The sequence below is a fragment of the Sinocyclocheilus grahami genome, unplaced genomic scaffold, assembly GCF_001515645.1.
Source record: "Sinocyclocheilus grahami isolate Dianchi unplaced genomic scaffold, SAMN03320097.WGS_v1.1 scaffold726.1, whole genome shotgun sequence".
Lineage (NCBI taxonomy): Eukaryota > Metazoa > Chordata > Actinopteri > Cypriniformes > Cyprinidae > Sinocyclocheilus > Sinocyclocheilus grahami.
Window position 1 is genome coordinate 113,131 of NW_015505905.1, and position 21,576 is coordinate 134,706.

Genomic DNA, 21,576 nt, shown 5'->3' on the forward strand with positions numbered 1-21,576 from the left:
CACATCACAGTAGAGTCAGCTGTCTTAACCGCGGCTTGTGTACTGCATCATTACTGTGTCTGTTCCCCTCTCGGGCTTGAACTGATGGTAAAACTAATGACATTATTTACTGTCTTTACATTTATTTTGAAAGATGAAGCTCGCGATTATGGTAAGGGGCGTTACATTTCCGACGAGTGCTTGCGGTGTTCGGCCAATCACAATGCACTGGGTCAGCTGGCCAATCAGAGCAGACTGTGCTTGTCGGAAGGAGGGACTTTGTAGAAAACGAAGCGTTTGAGAGAGTGTCGGGGCATAGAGGACCTACAATAATGTACAGTATTTGAAAAATAATGGGTTTTTTTAACATTAAAGCATGTCAACATATTCTGTTACACCAAATACACAAAATAATGATCTTTAAAAAAGCATCATATGACGCCTTTAAGCAAGTGTGATCAGCCAGGCAACAAACCAACTAGTCCATTATGCTGAATGATGCTGGCAGACGCCACCCCTTGAATGGCACAATCTCTTCTTATCTCGCATGAGGAATCTATTCAAGTGCGGTCACTCCATGGATCTCTGACAGCTTACTGGGAAAGAAGGCATCACTAAATGCAAATATATCCTGTGAGCCCTTACATTTTGTCATTACCCAGTGTGATGATCAGGAATTTACATTTTAAATGAATCAGATCAGCTTTGGTTCGCTTTGACCGGAATAATGGCACGATCTAAACACATGAAAACCATAGCTTTGCATGCTGGTTTACATTAAATCATTTATAACTATTCAGAATCATTTGAGCAGTTAATTAGAGATAATTGAGCAATAGAATGTCTTTCCGTGCAGTAGTATAATCTGTCACATTCCTGCCAACACAAGCTAATTCATCAGATGCCAGAGCTATTTTCTCTGTGGACCTGAAAAAAGAACTGCACAGGAAATGAGATCAGCTCGTGATATCTGCACAATCGCTGTGATGTGATATCCATTCATAACTTTCATGCTCAGTGCAGCAGTATTTGTAACCAGAAGCTGACCAGAAACTCAATCTTTTGTTGTTTGTATTGTTGCAAGAGGCAAAAGAAAAACTCAAAAACAAATAAAAAAAAAAGTGACTGCACTAAAATTTGAATGTTTGACAATTAGTCAATATATCAGGCTCTTTAATCTTTACCTGTGGGTAACTAACTTTTTTTTTTTTTTTCAATTTTGTAATAATAACTACCCTGCTATATTTTAGTTTAAGAAACGTGCACTACCAAAGTTTGGAATAATTTACATTTTTTCATGTTTTTGAAATAAGTCTCTTGTGATCACCTAAGATGCATTTATTTGATCAAAAATACACCAAAAAGAGTAATATTGTGAATTATTATTACAATTTTAAAAAACTGTTTTCTATTGTCATTCATGTTTTAATGTAGTTTATTCCTGTGATGGCAAAGCTGAATTTACTCCAGTCTTCAGTGTCACATGATCCTTCAAAAATCATTCTAATATGTTGATTTGTGGAAACAGGGGACACTGCAGTTCAAATGATTTTTAAAAAATTATAATAATTATTAATTATTACTTTTAATCAGAAAGGACAGCAAAGACATTTATAATGTAGAGATGTCAAATGTATATCTCCAATAACTGCTATTTTTTAAAATAAGTTCTTTTGAACTTTCTATTAATCAAAAAATCCTAAAAAGGTATGGTTTCTTCACAAATATTAAGATGCAAAAAACTTTGCGAACTATTATTAATAACCGAGTACAGATAAATAAAATAAAAAAAAATTTAATTTTAATTTTAAATGTATTTACTGAATAGACTTCTCCTTCATGTGGTACTATTATTTTAGCTGTCAGAAATTATATGTTTATAATATAAATATATTGATTATCCGATACGTCGACTAGACACTTTGGTAAAATAATGTTTATTACACATTTTATATATTATACCGCATAAACTTTTGTTAACAAAAAAACAGCTAGAAACCTTGGAGTTATGATTGATGATAAGCTGAATTTCTCAGACCACATTGCTAAAACTGCCCGGTCCTGCAGATTTGCTTTATACAACATTAGGAAGATCAGGCCCTTTCTTTCAGAACATGCAACACAACTCCTTGTTCAAGCTCTTGTTCTATCCAGGCTGGACTATTGCAATGCTCTTTTGGCAGGTCTTCCAGCCACTTCTATCAAACCTCTACAATTAATCCAAAATGCCTCTAATCTTTAATGAGCCGAAAAGAACGCATGTCACACCTCTGCTCATCAATTTGCACTGGCTACCAGCAGCTGCTCGCATTAAATTCAAGGCATTAATGTTTGCCTACAAAACCAACACTGGCTCTGCACCCATTTACCTGAATTCATTACTTCAGAGTTATGTGCCCTCTAGAAGCTTGCGTTCTGCAAGTGAACGGCGTATTATTGTGCCATCTCAAAGAGGCACAAAATCACTTTCACAGACTTTTTCATTAACTGTTCCCTTCTGGTGGAATGACCTGCCCAACTCAATCCGAGCAGCTGAGTCCTTAACCTAACCGAGGCTAACTGAGACTTGTCATTTGCACTTATATATTGTTGCTCTTTTGTTAGTTTTGACTGCTTTTATTGTCCTCATTTGTAAGTCGCTTTGGATAAAAGTGGCTGCTAAGTGACTAAATGTAAATGTAAATGTTAACAGCCCACATCTATACAAAGGTCTTTTGACAGGACATTCATACAGTAACTTATATATTTAGAATGACATGAGGGTGAGTAAACGGTGGCAGAATTTTGGGAGAACTGTTCCTTTAGCTACCAACTCCATTTATCAGCAGGTAAGTATCCTGGAGGGTTTTTTTCACCTCAGATAATAATATGCTCTTTTGTATTCCGCCCATGACAAACAACAGCAAAAGCATTCGCTCACTCGGATACGGCAAAAATGAGTTTTGGGTACAGCTTTGCACATTACAGTGTATAAGACACACAGCATTAGTGCTTCACGGACAAACGGTTGGAGAAAGATGGCAGCCACAGAGAGAGATGACAGCAGACACAGCCGCCCCTCGCTTGGCTCTTAATAGAGCTGCCCCGCTCCGATGTTAATCTCCCTCAGAAAGGTGATCGCTTAGGAGAGGACCGTAAGATAATATTTACATCACAACTGAGCGGCTCAGGGGGGTTTGGTGGCTAACGTTGGACTGAATCAATGAATTTACTGTATCAGCCGTAACCTTAGCAGCAGTAGCTGATCCGGCTCACACTTTCTTAGCTCTCCGAGCTGGGCCACGTCACCCCTCGCTGGGTAGATGCCCCGCAGATGGTCCGTTTCACAAAGCAACAAAGACACCTCATCAAGATCCGCCACGCAGGAGTCCCGCAGATTTAGGATGTCAGCCATGTTTTCGGTCTTTTTCTTCATAATTCAACACCTTTTGACAATAATCGTTCTGACGCAAGTAGAGTTTACAAAAGCTCCTCGACGCCATCAAAAGATTTTACAGATTTTTAATTTACACACCTTCTTTGTGCTTTTACTGAGACTTGTGGTGCACACTACAGGGAATCCAGCTGTTTGGAGATTAATGAATCTCTGTAGAGAGCCCAGAAAATCTGAATCGTGGCTCTGCGGTCTTTTAGCACTGGATCACAGTGTGGACTTAAAGGGGTCATATGATGCTGCTAAAAAGAACATTATTTTGTGTATTTGGTGTAATGAAATGCGTTTATGCGGTTTAAAGTTTAAAAACATTATTTTCCACATACTGTACATTATTGTTTCTCCTCTATGCTCCGCCTTTTTGAAACGCGTCGATTTTTACAAAGCTCATCGGTCTGAAAAAGCGAGGTGTGCTGTGATTGGCCAGCTATCCAGTGCGTTGTAATTGGCCGAATACCTCAAGCATGTGACTGAAATGTTACGCCCCTTACCATACTGTTCATGCCATGTCCCGGTCGAAGCAACGAGACAAAAACATTAAAACCCATTACAAACGAAGCATTTGTTGCATCCAGTAAGTTGACCAAAAGTCAAATTATAGCACATGCACACAATTCAAATTTACAGCCTTTCCCTTCGCATTGAATAAAAAAATATTATTTTGCAGGAAATTTTTTGGAAAAACATGTTTCCAGCATGTTGTTGTTAAAAGTAAACATTAACTGAAGCAAAATGAAATATTGGTAACACTTTATTTTAAGGACCAGTTCTCACTATTAACTAGCATGCGATATACCTTACTAACTATTAATAAGAAGCAAATTAGGAGTTTATTAAAGCAAAAAAATTGTAGTCAATAGTTAGTAAATAGCGAGAATTGTACCTTAAAATAAAGTGTCCAAAAAGTTTAAAATATTTTAATGTAGCTAGTTGCCAATGCAACATTTCTCATTTAAACCAAGACTAAAAAAATATTCAAAACTATATAGACAAAGAAATGTGACCCTGGACCACAAAACTAGTTTTAAGTTGCACGGGTATATTTGTAGTAATTGCCAAAAATACATTGTAAGGTTCAAAATGATCGATTTTTCTTTTATGCCAAAAATCATTAGGATATTAAATAAAGATCATGTTCCATGAAGATATTCTGTAAATGTCCTACCATAAATATATCAAAACTTAATAAGTAACATGCATTGCTAAGAACTTAATTTGGACAACTTTAAAAACGATTTTCTCAATATTTAGATTTTTTTGCACCCTCAGATTCCAGATATCCAAATAGTTGTATCTCAGCCAAATATTGTCCTATCCTAACAAACCATACATCAATGGAAAGCTTATTTACTCATCTTTCAGATGATGAATAAATCCCAATTTAAAAAATGTTACCCTTATGACTGGTTTTGTGGTCCAGGGTTACAAATAATACTAATAATAAAATGACAAAAATTAAAGAAAATTTAAATTAAGTCAAATTAAAATGAGAATACAAGCAAAAATTCTAATAATATTTAAAGATACCAAAATAACACTTGGCTGAACGATCTACCATGGTCTGTATCTCAACGCCGTTTAAACTTTTACGAGAAATGGCACGCTTGCAACTGTCTCTTTAACATACAAAAAATTGCATGCATCTTTAAAACCCAATACACATTTTCTCAAGTGTCATAGGTTTTTCAATTACATTCAGAGAGGTTTTGAAAAAAAAAAAAAAAAAAGGTTTTGCACATAAAACGAAACGCTATACTGGTTTTTGGTCATAGTTAATCAAGTTAAATCAATACACTTAATTTCCATCAGTTTTTGTGAAAACAACTCATGCAATTTAGTAACCTCAAGTAACCTCAAAGTTTTGGTGTATTCACGGCCTGACAGTAATCCAAGAAACCACAGCGAAGGGATTATAATTCCAGTGAGTAATCATTCCAGTGAATATTATGCATTTGAATTACGCTTAGATTTTAATTATTTGCCTTCATGTTGTAATGTATGAAAAATTTGAATATTTCTGGTGAGAAAATAAAGAGTACATTTATGAACATTTGTGCGCTTTAAAGGTTCAGCTGTGATAAAACAAAAATCTCTGGGATAGAAACATAAAAGTGAGAATAGTTTTAAATAATCGATGTGATATTTGAAATGATGCAAAGTGCACGATGCATTACTATGCAGCACTACTGAACACGCCATCCCATGCATGCGGGATAAACAACAACATCAGGATAAACAAACAATCCTCAGCGCGCTGTACACGCAGGAATACTGATCTGGGTTCTGCTAATAGAGCAGCCGCGGAGAGAGACGTGTGGATCGCATTTCACATCCTTATCAATCACTGTTTTGTTCTTTTGTCGCATTTGGAGAGGCTGCTTCCAACGGCGAAACCCAATCAGTGTTTCTGTGCGTGTTCAGGGCCAGCCGCTGACCTGACCCCCTATCAGAGATTCCCAAACACACACAGACTGTCATACTTCTTAAAATAAACACATAGGTGATGGAGAGATCTATTTTAGAGCATGAAACAGGCCTTTACTTCGTTTTTTTGTTTTTTCTGTGAGACGGCATTAAAAATGCTAAGTAATTTAGTTTGTTCAGATATAGACAGATGAATGGATCACTGTAATCATTTTTTAATACGCCTGAAAAGAGCAGGACTACAGAGCAACGCTGCCACCTAGAGTTTCCACTCAGTGAACCACAGCTTTTATGACTTCATTAAGGGCATTAAAAATCAAATAGAGAAGTGTGACGACTAATGCATGCAAGGAAAATCTAATTTAGCCCAACAGTGAATGTGTTTGATACGTATGGGTACATATATGGAAAAGCAGGCTTCTCATATCATAAATTATGTGTTGCATAATTTATGGTCATCCTGTGAGGAATCTTAAGGAAGTTGGCAGTTTTAAAATTCTGTTTCATGCACGAATTCCTAATGCGCAAAACCAAATTCATAGTGGTTAAAAAAAATAAAAGCATTTGGTAGAATTTACAAATATTTTTAAACCACCAAAGAAACGGAGTGCTTTTAAAGTTCTTCCGTTTTTGATGTTCTTCGAAAAAAATAAAATAAAGTATCTTCATTATGTGCTGTCATAAACTTTCAAATGGCCTGAACAACAAATCTAAATTAAAAGGACGGTTAACCCAAAAACGACAGATCCCATTGTTGCTGTTTTTATTATAAAGAGAACACAAAACAGAAAAATGCATAGTATCCGTCCAAAAAAATTAAAAAGTGTTGTTTCTCACACGATTTCACAAAACACCAAACTGTCCTTTTATGACAACAGCAGCAGTGTAACAATTATAAAAAATTTAAAAAAATAAAAATTTTTGCATTAGATAAGATGAACGTGCTTTCAACCATCTTGGGTGTGCAGACAAGCTCTTAAAGCTCTAATTGACCCGCGCTTGGCAAACACACTTCCTGTCCCTGGATGCTTGCTGCTTCTCTAATGATTGTCAGAAAACCAACTGCGTCAAGGACACAACCTTCACGAGAGCTAAACACAAAATGAAGTCAATTTGTTTTTTTTCTACCTTGTCGTTATTGCAGGTACAGTCTCCACAATAACACTGAACCCACACAGAATCAGAGAGACAGGACAGAAGATCACCGCTAGTGAAAACCGAACTAAAATACAAGCAGCATCAGTGTGAAGGTGAGCGTGGGACAGTAGCTATACTCTGTGTATATACATTTGTCCACTGAAAAGAGCGGACGCTATTTAAAACATAATTCACACATAAAGCATACTTTTCTTTATCCTAAAAATGCTAGTTTTTTTTTAGGGGTACAGTAAGTTAAAATATATATATTTTTTTACACATTTAGTTTCTGTTTTAAATTACAAACAAAAAAATTTATTTGTAATATGTTTCATCAAAATGTACTGTAACAGCTTGTTCCACTGATGTCACAAGCACTCTATTTTTATTTTTGTAAAATATATTTTACATATCAATAGATTACATATAGCTCTAAATTACGAACGTTTTTCACTTTAATATATTCCACATATTACGAGCGATGTGGTAACACTTTACAATAAGGTTCATTAGTTAACTACATTAGTTAACATGAACTAATAATGAACTGCACTTATACAGCATTTATTAATCTTCGTTAATGTTAATTTCAACATTTACTAATACATTATTAAAATCTTGTTAACAGTAGTTAATGCACTGTGAACTAACATGAACATCTGTATTTGTATTAACTAACGTTAGCGTAGATTAGTAAATACAGTAACAAATGTATTGCTCATGGTTAGTTCATGTTAGTTAATATATGAACTAATGTTTAACTAATGAACCTTATTGTAAAGTGTTACCGCGATGTTTTAAACAAAGTTTCAAACACTTCGTCTTCCAGACTAGCACATTGCGCTCGAGTAAAGACCCTTCACCTTTTGCATCATCCGCACATTTATTAAATCCCTTTGCTATATGAATAATATGAATAATAAATATTTATCTTTGTTTACCCAGCATCTTAAATTGATTTTGCACTATCAAATCAAATGTCTAATTTATTTGTGTAGCAATTTACACAATACACATGGCTTCAAAGCAACTTTACAAAATATAATGTTAATATTTATAACATCTTCGCATATAGCAGATCACAGCTTGGTGATAATATAGTTTGCATCTTGTGACGATACAAGCAATTAAGCAGTTCTTCTTGAGATAGAAGTATGCTATATAGTACAGTATGTACTTTACTATACTATATACTGTGTGTATGTATATAATGCATATCCAACTTTATATAGAGAGCGGTGCAAAATACAGCTATTAACTTTTCTATACAGTATATATTGCTTCACGTGAGTATATTCTATCTAAATTAGAATATCCAACTTTTAATATATCGCTGGGTGATAATAGTTTACATTTTTCAATGATTAAGTTGAGCGATTTGGTTGACATTTTCTATAAAATACATACAGTGTCGCTTAACGTTCTTGTCACTATGTAATGTGGGATACATGCAATGCTGCATTTAACTCTAGAAAACTAGGCAGCATAATGTTGGCGCTTACATTTTGAAACATCTGTCTTGTCGGAAGCACCCCATGTTGTCTTAAAATGCTTTCTAGGTAGGCAGCTCACTAAGTTTTGGAACATAAAATGCATGCATGCAGACACTAGTCTACTCAGTGAAAGAGGCAAACAGAGAAGCCATGTTTCCTCTCTCTCTCTCTGTCTGTCGCTGTGCCTTTGCATTATTCGTCATGCCAGCTTAACGGCTCCAGCGTGAGCAGTTTGTGGAAAGAAAAGAGGGGGAAAAGACAGAGATGGCCCAGGGGGGGAGTGATATCAATGTTGCGCCACAGCATTTGACTAATGGCTATTCAAGTCCCTCAGATGCTTCTGTCTGACCTGTGGAGTGGACGAACCTTCCCAGCAGCCCTGCGAACGAGCAGCGCCCAGATTAACATGTTAATGATGCGCTCTGCTGAAGACGTGGACAATGGTGCCTCGCCACGTCTAGCGGATGATGTGAGGCGAGCTAAAGAGAGTGAGGTTTCTCCGGTTTCCATGTTTGTGTTCCTGCTCGTATCATTGGCTCAAATGTTTTGAATGTCAATGTAAGGAGAATAAAACCCGCAGAGAAGATAAAATCAGTACAAAAGCCTCAGAACATTAGCTGTTCGGCCAGAGCTAAGTGCTTCTGCTGCCTGCAGTGTGTGTGTGTGTGTGTGTGTGTGTGTGTGTGTGTGTGTGAGTGTGTTTGAGTGAACGTGAGCCATCTTAGCTGAATGTGTTCAAATGCGTATTAAGTGTTTATTTAGCCAATTTGTGTTTTTGAAGGCGCATATGTGTTTAACATTGTGTGCTTGAAATGATATGTTAGATCCATTTAGTCACTGCATTTGAGTGTAGTTTGAGTTGTTTTAGTGGTGTGTGTTTGTGTGTGTGTGTGTGTGTGTGTGCATGTTTATGTGGTTTATGAGGACACAAATTTGTATAATAACATGGGTATGGCGAGAAGGTGATTTATGAGGACATTTTCAGTGTCCCCGTAATTCAAAAGGCTTATAAATCATACAGAATTTGTTTTTTGAAAATCTAAAAATGCAGAAAGTTTCCTGTGGGGTAGGTTATAACATGGGAATGGCGAGAAGGTGATTTATGAGGACATTTTCAGTGTCCCCGTAATTCAAAAGGCTTATAAATCATACAGAATTTGTTTTTTGAAAATCTAAAAATGCAGAAAGTTTCCTGTGGGGTAGGTTTAGGGGTAGGGTTGGTGTAGGGCAATAGAATATATTGTTTGTACAGTATAAAAACCATTACGCCTATGGAGAGTCCCCATAAACCATAAAAACAAACCTGTGTGTGTGTGTGTGTGTGTGTGTGTGTGTGTGTGTGTGCGCGCACATTTGTGTGACTTTAGTAGGTTTACGTTGGAGTGTGTATGTTATTATTTCTATAACGTTTGTTTACATTATTTTAATAATGTTCTTGTGTAATGATTGTATGTGTGCATACCTAAACTATATTTTAACAGAACTTAAAAACTATATTTTAACTATAAATTTGAAATCCAAAAATGTGTCTCCAAAAGTGAGCTAAATCTGACCAAAACCACATTGGTGAAAATGGTATGAAGTTAAAAAGCACATATGTTTCAGTTGTATTGTATTATACATGTATTTCTGTGTATAAAGACTCATTTATGCTGTGTGATTAATTAAGCATAAATATTTTCACTATACTAAAAGCAGTTTAAAATATTATTTGGAAATATTCACTTTGTGTTAAGTGTGTCTATTTTCTACCAACTATTACAATTACAGTTAGACGTATAAACCTGAAAAGAAACATCTTCAGTTCTAAAAATAAATAATTATATGCAGATTTGGTTTGTATTTCTTACTGTTAAAAACTATTGCTGTCAATAATATAAAATAACCACTTTTTTTTTCCTACTAGTCTTTAGAAAGCAGAATGCAAAAAGCGGTAAATTACTGAATGCTTTGCAAAAACCTTTTTTTTTATTTTCTGTGGTAAATTTTTCCCTTGCTGCCCCCAGGGGGGGTCCCTTCGTTTGAAAACCCTTGCATTCATGTGTGGTTTTAACTATGTGTGTGTGTGAGTGTGAGTGTGCATGTTTTTGTGACAAATGAGGACATACATTTGTAAAATGACAAAGGTATGACATAGCTATTACAAGGAGAAGGTGACTTTTCAGGACATTACCCCATGTCCCCACTTTTCAAAACGCTTATAAATCACACAGAAGGGAGTGTATTGAAAATCTGAAATAGCACAAAGTTTCCTGTAAGGGGTAGGTGTATGGCAATAGAATATATGGTCTGTACAGTATAAAAATCATTATGCCTATGGGATGTCCCCACTTTTCACAAAAACAAACCTGTGTGTGTGTGTGTGTGTGTGTGTGTGTGTGTGTGTTAATTATGAGGTTTACTTCTATTACAGTTTGCATTAGAATGCTGTTGTGTATTTGAGTATGCTGGTTTTGTGTAGCAATTGAGCAATTGATGTTTATTTGAGCTGAGGTCCATTAAAAACACCAGTTTTATAGCTCTCAGTAAGGTGTCTGTGTGTGTGAGAAAGAAAGAGCTGTCAGTTTAGAGGTATTGTAAAACCCCAGCTGACATTTCAGCCTCATTTGCAAATAAGAGGAAAAGGAAACTGCAAATAAAATGAAAAACATTTGATAAGCGCTGAAGAAATATGACATTTCTCTGGCACAGTAAGAGGTTACATTTGACTTTTTTGTTGCCACTGCGGCAGACACTAAAGTTTCTTGATAAAAGAATCAGAAGACCTGCGGATGCGCTGAAAACTGAATAAATTATAACTGTAGATCAATCATAACAATCTCTGCTTCAAAGAAATACATTTTATAGAATATCTGATAAGGGTGAGCCATCAAAACTGAAATGAAATAGAGGACGATGGAGGAAGTTGAAAGAATAGCGTAGAAGGACCATTCCCAATATTTATCCACTAAAGATTACGACAGTCAGCTTTGAAACTTTCATAAGAGAACAGACAGCAGAAAATCACACCTCCTGCCTCTCTCCGTCAGACGCTGCAGTGTGGATATGTGTCTTGACTAATCACTTGAAATCGGAAATAAATGTTCGCTCAGTAAATGTAGCGTGAAAAAGAAACAGCTTTTTTTCCCCCTCAGCGAGGAGCTTGTGGGATGTTAATTGATGGGAGTGTGTGGCGGCTGCTAGTAGCACTGAGGGATCATTATCACTGGGGCTGAACGACTGCATCTCCTCCCAAAACCTGCAAAGAGACACGTCACTCAACGCTAGACATTCCTAAAACCTGCAACAAACAGGGAATCCACTTTTATCCACATACATTGAGCTATGGTGCTCATGTGGGACATAGAAGTTCAAATATAGCCTGCAACCTGATCCAACTCCACCAAATTCAGAAAATACAAAGAAAAATGCCACATAAGAAATTCCTCAATAACTCACCTTAAAAACAAAATGAGAAACATGCACTTAATCCAGCCTGCAACCTGAATATATTACCTTAATATAATATCTTCTATTCTCAATTAAATGTCTCAATTAAAAAGTGGCAAAAAGGCCAAAAATTTAAGTACAAAAAAAAATCTTAACCATGAAAGAAACTTCCCTAATGACTTCTCAAATGTTTGTCAGTAGAAAGCTTCAAAATTTAAAATAAAAAAGACAATGCCAGATAACAATTTCTTCAATGACTCACCTCTTAACAACATGAAAACCCACAATCTTTTCTTTATGCACCCCCCCCCAAAAAACAAACTTATAATAAATCCAAATACCTTAAAATATCTCCTCTCAAAGAAAAAGAAAAAATCTGAACCATGAAACAAACTTCCCCAATGATTTGACTTAAAATAAAATCTTTCAGAGCCATGGCTTAGCAGTAACCACATATGCACCATACTCTAGTGATGCCCACGTGGGAGTTGTAGGTTTGAATCCAGTTTTTCATTCCCTTAATAAAATCCCCTTTCAGTGTCAAAAAGCCTCAAAGTAAAATGTGAAAAATGTCCAGTTTCTAATAAAAGACCAAATTATTCTGAGGATTTAACAAAAAAAATAAATAAATAAATAAAATAATAATAATCCCAAGGCATTTTACATTCTAGAATGGGTTAGTAAGATGGAAGCTGCAGCCAGAAGTTTGGGTTAAAAGATTTAGGTCATGCTTTAACTGCCACACAGAAGTGTGGGCGATCCAGAAAACCTGACATGGAACTTTCTGGGCAAGCAAACGGCACGTTACCCCACATGAACACGCGCCAGCATTCCTGCATCCTAACCGTCTTAACTCACAGTCCTGACCTACATTTCTGCAGCGTGTCTGTCAAACAGAGGAAAGAGGGGAGAGAGTCTGCTCTTGCTCTGGTGTAAGCAAACTCAGCCCTGTGTTTATGCTGAACGTCAGTCCTGAATACGCTGCTATTAAAGCATTTATCCTTGCTGTTGTGCAGGAACCCCACTTCAGATGTTAAAACACACAAGGTGGCCATTTTCCTCGAGCCAAAAGTGTTCCAAAATTTGCAGGGCTGCCAATATAACAGAGAAAAATCTATTATATTATAAATATAATGCTTTTAAAAAGCATGTATTCAATCATGCCCCTTGGCCAGTCTATAAATTCCATAATAAGGAATTGAATTCCAAACTCAAAGTACCACGTTTTGGGGAGTCTGCAGTCACCATGCTTCATCAAAATCCCTTTTACTGAGCAAAAACGACAAATGAGCAAAAAAGAACACATTCATGTACTCAAACAGTCAGGCAGAAGAAAACACTTTCCACCTGACACACCATCGTAAAGACATGGCCTGCATGATGCGTCCCAGCAGCTTAAGACATCATGGGAAAATACTGCAGAAAAAACACAAAAACATGCAAACAGGCTCTTTGTCAGACAGAATGATAATAATGGTGTGCAGAATGGATTGCTGTGGTCAGCTTATTGTTCAATGATATCAAAACCAAACAAAGAATATTTTGACTTATTACGGCTTAGATTGTAAGCCCTACAAATTCTAAATCTTCATTAGTCTTCCCCTTTGGCATGCGATCAACCTTGGTGATGGTTTAAACGTTAAAACTAATGCTTAAATACCATCTAATGCTAAATAAGAAAAAAGGGTTAACAAAATGTGTACATCACTAGTAAAAAAGATCAAAATAAGTGTTTTTTTCAGTGTTTTTTAAGAAGTGAGCACACGTATTTGATTAAATATACAGTAAAAACAGTAATATTGCAGAATATTAGGGTTCTTATATTAAAAATAATGGTTCTATTACATATTAAATATAATGGTCATTATTATCAATGTTTAAAACAGTGTTTGCTGCTTAATTGTATAAATCGTGATACATTTTTCAGGATTCTTCAGTGAATAGAAAGTTCAAAAGAACAGCAGTTATTTGAAATAGAAATCTTTTGTAATATTATAAATGTCACTTTTGATCAATGTAATGCATCCTTGTTGAACAAGAAATATGAAAGGTAGTGTATCACAGATTCCACAAAAACATTAAGCAGCAAAAAATGATTTCAATATTTATAATAATAATAAAAGAATGTTTCTTGAGCACCAAATAAGCATATCAGAATGATTCTGAAGATGGCTGTTGATGATAAAACAACATTGTGATAGCAACTTTTATTCTTCTTGTAAAATCAAAACAAGATTAAACAGATTCAACCATGATTCGTGACAATGATTCACCTGTGAATATAGGTTTAAATGGCGGATGAGTTATAAATGTACACTCTTAAAAATAAAGGTGCTTCACGATGCCATAGAAGAACCTTTTTGTCTAAATGGTTCCATAAAGAACCTTTAACATCTGAAGAACCTTTCTGTTTCACAAAAGGTTCTTTGTGGCGAAATAAGGTTCTTCAGATTACAAAAAGGTAAGAAAGAGATGGTTCTTTAAAGAACCTTTGACTGAATGCTTCTTTGTGGAACCAAAAATGGTTCTTCTATGGCATCGCTTGAAGAACCTTTTGAAGCACAGCGTAGTACCGCTTCATCTCTCAACAAATGTTTCTTTGTGAACTCTCCATGACACTGTGCCTCATTTACAAAAACAATACTCCGAACAATCCTCTGACATGATTCGGGATGCCATTAAAAATAAACTATTCACTTGTTGCTTACGCTGGAAACCTTCTGACATCTGTACAAAGACGTGAACGAGCTGTTAAACCAAACGCATTGAAGCCAACATTCTTTCACTCCATTTATCCTGATGACAGACTCAAGCGCGTGGACTGTGTCAGAAAGCGAATGTATACTGTATCTAGTGTAGATAGCGGCAGTCTATTTGCTTTTGCAACACAACGCGACACTCACATCCAGCGTAATCAAGTGTCAACCGTTAGTAGGGATGGGTGATTTGGGCTTAAAAATATATCACGATATTTTTGGTATTTATTGCGATAACGATATCAATGATGATAATTCGGGGAATCCTGTTTCTTTAGAGAAAAGTATTATCTTTCCCATTTTTAGCATCACTGAGTACACATGTAACGTAATGACTGTTTAATTCATACTGGAAGCTGGAGGGCGCCCTTGCGCAGAAACTCCACATATGCATAGCAGAAGTAATACTACTGATGACGCTCCAGGAAATCCCTAATATGGACAAAGGTATCCAGTTATCCCTGAATAAAATGCACAACAGAGATAAGAGAAATTTTAACTGATGAAACTTATGATTGCACAAAATATATGGCTTATTTGTGTTCTTCAAGCAATCTTGTGTATATTTTATAAGGAAAGTATATTTAATGCAATGTTAATCGACATAGCCTTTATCACTGTATATAATACTATCATTCTGTAATATGAAACCACGTCTGGTCAAAAAAAGAAGTTATTTCAAACACTCAACTGTGTTACGTTAATTTGGTGAAAAAGCATGTCAATAAATGATATCTTTGTTGGACAACAGGTTTGTAAACAGGCTCATACACATGCAAAACTGTATTGCACACATGCTACTGTAGTACATTCATTCAGACCGATTTTTTTGTGCACCGTACAGCCCTAACCAAACCAGTTCCAGATTGTAGAAGGAGCTCCTAATTTAGCGATAAACTCCTCCTCAATTTCACATCTGCCTTCCGCAATGTCGCTCCGCACTGTCACACACAGAAATATGTCAACAACTAGACTTTATCGTTATTATCGCGGGAAGACTAATTCTTATCGTGGGGAGAATTGTTATCAGTATATCGCAAACAATAAGATATCGCCCGTCCCTAGCCGTTTGGCGACTGGAAGCCAGTGGGCGGGGCCTATGGTTAGAAGATGATTATCCGTCGATGTCCTGCTCTGGAGGCTCTGTTTATGCAAATGTTTGTGCCCGGGTGATGTCATCTTGCACTTCACATTGGCTTGAATAAATGAATGCTTTGTTTATAATGAGGAGGACATTTTAAGCTATGAAACTTCCAGGATGTTTTAATGGTACAAAGACCTCATATATGCCAAAAGATCAAGGTAAATTTGATTTCTCAAGTCGTGACCCCTTTAAAAGTGTTTTATGAAGTTTAGAACCCTGTTGAAAAATCCAGCATATGCTGGTTAGGTGACGAGCTCTCCGTTTGAAAAGATGAAAGAATTACAATTAGATCAAAAGAGAGAAGTGGACAGCGAGGAGGAAGAGACGGCAAACAGAAACAGAGGAAAGATAAGGGCAGAGCTGTCACACTGGTAACACTCTGACAGGAAACAGATTCGTTTTTGAAAGTAAAATTTGATACAATTGAGAAACTGGAGCCAGGGAGGCTGGTTAATGTAGGGCTGCGTGATCTATCAAATTCTAAAAAAAAAAATACGGCACATCTCGATAAGCTTATCATCAGGGTTGTGATATGCATTGCAATATGAAATTGGTCATGGCGCGAGAAGCTAAAAATTCCAATTATATAATCTTTAATTGTGTCTCATTATCGAACATTGTATCATGCAGCCCTAGATTGAAAGTTATTGAAGAAGCAATAGAAATAAAAACAACTCACTGAAACATCGCCCCAGAATTTGGCCACGTCGTAATCGTTGGTTCGAATGAAAACGACGTGTTTGAGAGAGGTGAGGTATAGAGGACCTACAATAATGTACAGTATTTGAAAAATAATGTGTTTTTTGAACATTAAAGCATGTCAACATATTCTGTTACACCAAATACACAAATTAATGATCTTTAAAATAGCATCATATGACCCCTTTAAATTTACAGTGTGGCAATTTGCATATGAATCATTTTATATATGGTTGAATTATGCATACTTCATAATGTGACAACTTGACAACATGCTAAAATTTAACTGCAGCAATACACTCATATTCATTACAATTACATATGGTGTTTACTCTTACTAATGTCTGTTATCTCATTTACGTATAAGAGCGTCAATATGAAACAGCATTTGAAATTGCTTGTATCCATCGGGAATTGACTGGATTGTGAAAAGTGTTTATATGACAGTTTTATAGAGTGGAGGTTTCAGCCCATTAATGGAACTGAGTTTATTTTGATGTCGTGTTGACTTTAAATCCATTTACTACACAGAATACAAATTTTCATGCCACTTACATGTTATCATACGCAAACTCACCAAGTTGGACTCGTTTGGCGTGTGGTATTTCTCTGTACCCATTCGCACCAGGCCGTCGTTGTAGAGGAAGACACGTAGTGGATCACAGGAAGTAACAAGAATGTAGAATCTCAAGTCAAACTTGTAGCCCTCCATGAGGAAGGGCTTGTCTAAGTATTCCTGCACAATGAAGTGATCCTGCACCGGGAGCTTTTCATAATTGCGAATCAGAGATATCCTGGGAGAAAATGGATAAGATTCAGCGCACATCCCAAAAATGTGCTGCATATTTTATTGTTGGTTAAAAATCCAAAGCTGAAGTGTGTCAGAGAGAGCGAGTTTATTAAGGTGCTGTCGCTATCGCTGGTCCCTGGACCCTGACTAGGCCTAGGTTAATAGGACCAGACGACTTGGGTCTGTTTCAAGCCCTGCCATCATTTATTTCCTTTGGTTCTGAGCTTGAACAGATCTCCAGCTCTTGGCTGTTATAGCATACAGACGACGATGCGTTTACCAGTACCAAACACATGATTAAGTGAAGCTTGGATGTTTAACAAACAAAGGGGCCTTAGAAAAACCAGCTTTGATGGTAAAATATACGGCTATAGGTCTGCATTAACCTAATTGGTTGCATGTTTCTTTTCGTCCGGTTTCCATGCGACCTCAGCATTTACCTGAGACGTCAACTTCCCAAAGACCACAAGCTGTTGAAGGAGATCACGATCATCACAGTTCATTTGTTAGCTATGTCAGCTGATAAATATTGCAAAAGAATTTGTCTGCTTGCTCTTGCTGCAATTAGATGCAGAGGTTCAGCACTATTAAAACACAGCTGAATGTTCTCTAGAATTGCGTTGTTACGAAAGATTCTCCTGTGACTCGTGATACATTTGACTCATTTACGGTTGTTTGTTTAGTACGAGAACAAAATTGCAGAAAATGACCAAACAAGAACAAGGGCCACAAAAAAAGACCAACACAACACTGAGTTGCTCAATTAAAACAATTAAAAATGATTTACTGTGATTGAGTCTCATTTCTACTTGCGTAATAAGTGGCTCTTGAGGGGTTTCCAGGATTTATTACACTTCAAATGCATTCTGTTTTCAATGAGAAATGCCACATCTATCGCTAAAAGGTGTTTTGTTTAATATATAAACATTTCATTTATAATTAAAAATGAAATATTAATTGCTTCTGCTATTGTGAAGGGAGTTCAGAGTACGTGAATTTGGTGCTCAGCCAAAAGCAGCCCACCAGCCAATCTTCCTTATCTCCACCGTATTGGCACACAGTCTCTAGTCCTGCGCTTGGCGTCCGCTGGCTCAGGTGTGTGTTTAGCGTCCAGTAGCTTGTGTTGTGTGATGTTGTAGAGGATAATGGGGTTGTTTGAATTGCATGACATGATTGATGAGGGCTGATGGCAGGTAATCAAAACCCACTTTGGCTGACTGTTTAATTTGGCACCAGTGGGGATCTCGTCTTTTAGCCCTCCACAGTTTTTAACAAGCCTCTGCTTAGACACAAACAATATTCATTTAGTTTTTCGGCCTGAAAAATAAATTACATAGGAAGATATAACTTAATTTCCTGCGTCACGCTACGCTTTTTCAAATTTAATCTCCAGCCTAGCAGACGATCTTCTTTCACTTGTTAAATGCGGCACAATAACTCAACCTTTGATGACTTCTCATTTTAATAAGTACCGGCTTGCTGTAGCGTACGACCATAGAAATATTAATTTATGAACAGATAAAAGGCAGTCATAAATAAATCTAGTGCCCCATCTGCTGCTGTACACCTTCAGCTTAGGTATAAGGTTTAAGCATTAAGATAAAGGGTTGGTGTTAGGGTTATTATTAAGGCTACAGTTTAATTTCAAATTTGCAATAAGAATTAGTGCTTGCAGTGGCACAATATTACATACAGTCAATTATTCATAACCGAACATTTTACAAAAAATAGATTAAAGAGTAAAGTTTTAGTGGAAAAACTATTGTTAAATCTCACCTCACATACAGTAAGTCTAACCGCAAAAGTTCAAATATTTCAATGCAACCGAAGCTCAAATTGCATCCAAATGCTTGGAACTCCATGCAGCTCCTGTACTAGTTTCAGCTATGAATGAATGACTTCTGGTCTGTCAGTCATAGAACATTTTGAAATAGCAACATTTTACTGGGAAATCTTTGCCACTTTTGTAGCAGTATGCTGCCCATGGGAAAATGACAAATAACCTCTATTTTGAGAAATATTCCAGAACAACTTTCCAGTCTGCTGTAACTTACCCATGGCCCATGGCTCCATTCGCAGGCTTAACGATGAACGTTTTCTGCTTACGTTTTCGTTTCAACTCCTTTACATAATTCTGGAACTGCGTGCATTCGGCTGGGAAGATCCAGGTTTTGGGGATGAAGCTATATTCCTGAGGCTGACTTTTAATCATTCTAAGGAAAGAAAGAGGATATTAAAATTAACGAAAACAAAGAGCTTAAGTCCACTTTCCTTGGCTGGAGGGCAGCTGTAATCAGTCATGTATCTTATATGGTATCATGTTTTCAAACTCACTTGGCCATGTTCCGTGCCAAGCAGTCTTTCCGACAGATCTCACCCATTCCTGGGAAATGGTTTATCCTCTGAGGAAAATAATTACACTGTTAGAGGGCACTCGGTTATTCACCTTTGAGAGGAAAAACACAACATTAGAGCCCAAGTCTTGAACTGCGACTATAATATTTTGACATTTATGTCCAATTACAGACTCAAAACAAAAGGTGGTTGTCAGACCTTTCTTAACCCCTATTTAGTTCCCCACATTGTTTTTAATTTAAAACTAAAAAAGACGATCAATTTTGACTCTAAGGGCCAAGGTAATTGGTTCTGCATCAGAGCCCATGTAGTTGTAGGTACTGACAGATGAATGAATTGCTTTGAATGCAAAGAGGAAGGGAGGGGGTGGAGAGTTTTTCTGTATTCTTTGAGCAAATGAGGCTGAACAGGGCCATTAATTTGACTCATATGACCTGTAGCTTGGCAGCCGAGCCAATCACAGGAAAGCAAGAAAAAAAACTGTAGAACAAACATTTTAGTAGGTGTGAAAGCATAGCGTGCTTTTCCAAAAATAAAAGTAACAAAACACAACTTTATGAAAAGTGTTACATGAAGCAAAGCATCTAAGCCAATTGTTTGGGGCAATTTTCTTTGCAACTGTACAGTAATCTGGTGATACGTGAAAAATATTATGACATATAGTTGCTTTATGACAGCAAGCCCAAACACAGCGTTATACTGAATGTAAATGTCATTTGTTTCAAATTTAAAAGACAGATTGATTTCTTGGGAAAAAAAGATTTTTGCAAATGCGAATTTAGAGTTTAATCTTTTACTCATCCTCAGGTCATTCCCTATTAAAATTCTGGAAATAAATGAAGAAAATGTGAAGTATGGTCATGCTGCTGCAGATGCCACAGACTGGTTCTGATGCTGAAATATCTGATATTGATAACATTGTTTAAATATGAAGCAAAGCATCTAAGCCAATTGTTTGGGGCAATTTTCTTTGCAACTGTACAGTAATCTGGTGATACGTGAAAAATATTAGTCAGACATTCAGAGTTGCTTTATGACAGCAAGCCCAAACACAGCGTTATACTGAATGTAAATGTCATTTGTTTCAAATTTAAAAGACAGATTGATTTCTTGGGAAAAAAAGATTTTTGCAAATGCGAATTTAGAGTTTAATCTTTTACTCATCCTCAGGTCATTCCCTATTAAAATTCTGGAAATAAATGAAGAAAATGTGAAGTATGGTCATGCTGCTGCAGATGCCACAGACTGGTTCTGATGCTGAAATATCTGATATTGATAACATTGTTTAAACATGTGATTTATTGAAGGCAAGTAAATTGTTCGTTTTTGAAAGGTTAATTAAGTATTTGCTGTGTATGTTATGTTGTTTGTTTGAATGTGTTTTATTATTTTGTATTTGTGTCAATTCAAACACTAAGCTGCAATTTGAAGACAGCATGGTGTATATCCTTCACAAAAAAGGCAAAGATTGCGGACTATGTGAGAGACAATGTGAGAGAATGACCGATTTTTGCATCAACAGACCTGTGGGATGCTTTTGCGGCGTGGAAAGCTACACAGACCAGACACAAATTTGTGTGCATAGGAGAAGGTGGACAACTTGTCACAAATGAATGGGAGACAATGCCTGTATCAAAAAAAATGCTTTTGGATAGAGCAACAACAAACGTGTACAAGATGAGCCTGTAAAATACAGTTTTTCGCCAAATTAAAGTTTTTATTGCTGGTTTGACATAAGGTATTAAAAAAAAGCTTTGTTCAAAAGCTGAAAAATCTCGGCAGCATATGGAGGTAAGAAGCCAACAATGCATGTCTGAATCTATTGATCATGACGCATCCTGTCTACTGAGATACCTACATCTGATCAATTTTTGAAGCCAGCATAAATGTATACTTCCCTGCCTATGATCTCACTATCCTGTGCATTCAATTCTATG

General features: G+C 36.5%; 1 protein-coding gene across 1 annotated transcript in view; it reads right to left on the bottom strand.

Moving 5' to 3' along the window:
* The window catches only part of LOC107560414 (tubulin polyglutamylase TTLL7-like), a 103,365-nt gene that overhangs the window by 53,974 nt on the left and 27,815 nt on the right, over window positions 1-21,576 (bottom strand). Inside the window, exons 5-7 of the mRNA XM_016244594.1 lie at window positions 19,619-19,686; window positions 19,339-19,497; window positions 17,072-17,288 (exon numbers count right to left, since the gene is read on the bottom strand). Coding sequence (XP_016100080.1) covers window positions 17,072-17,288; window positions 19,339-19,497; window positions 19,619-19,686 — 444 coding nt within the window. The remainder of the gene's footprint in view (window positions 1-17,071; window positions 17,289-19,338; window positions 19,498-19,618; window positions 19,687-21,576) is intronic.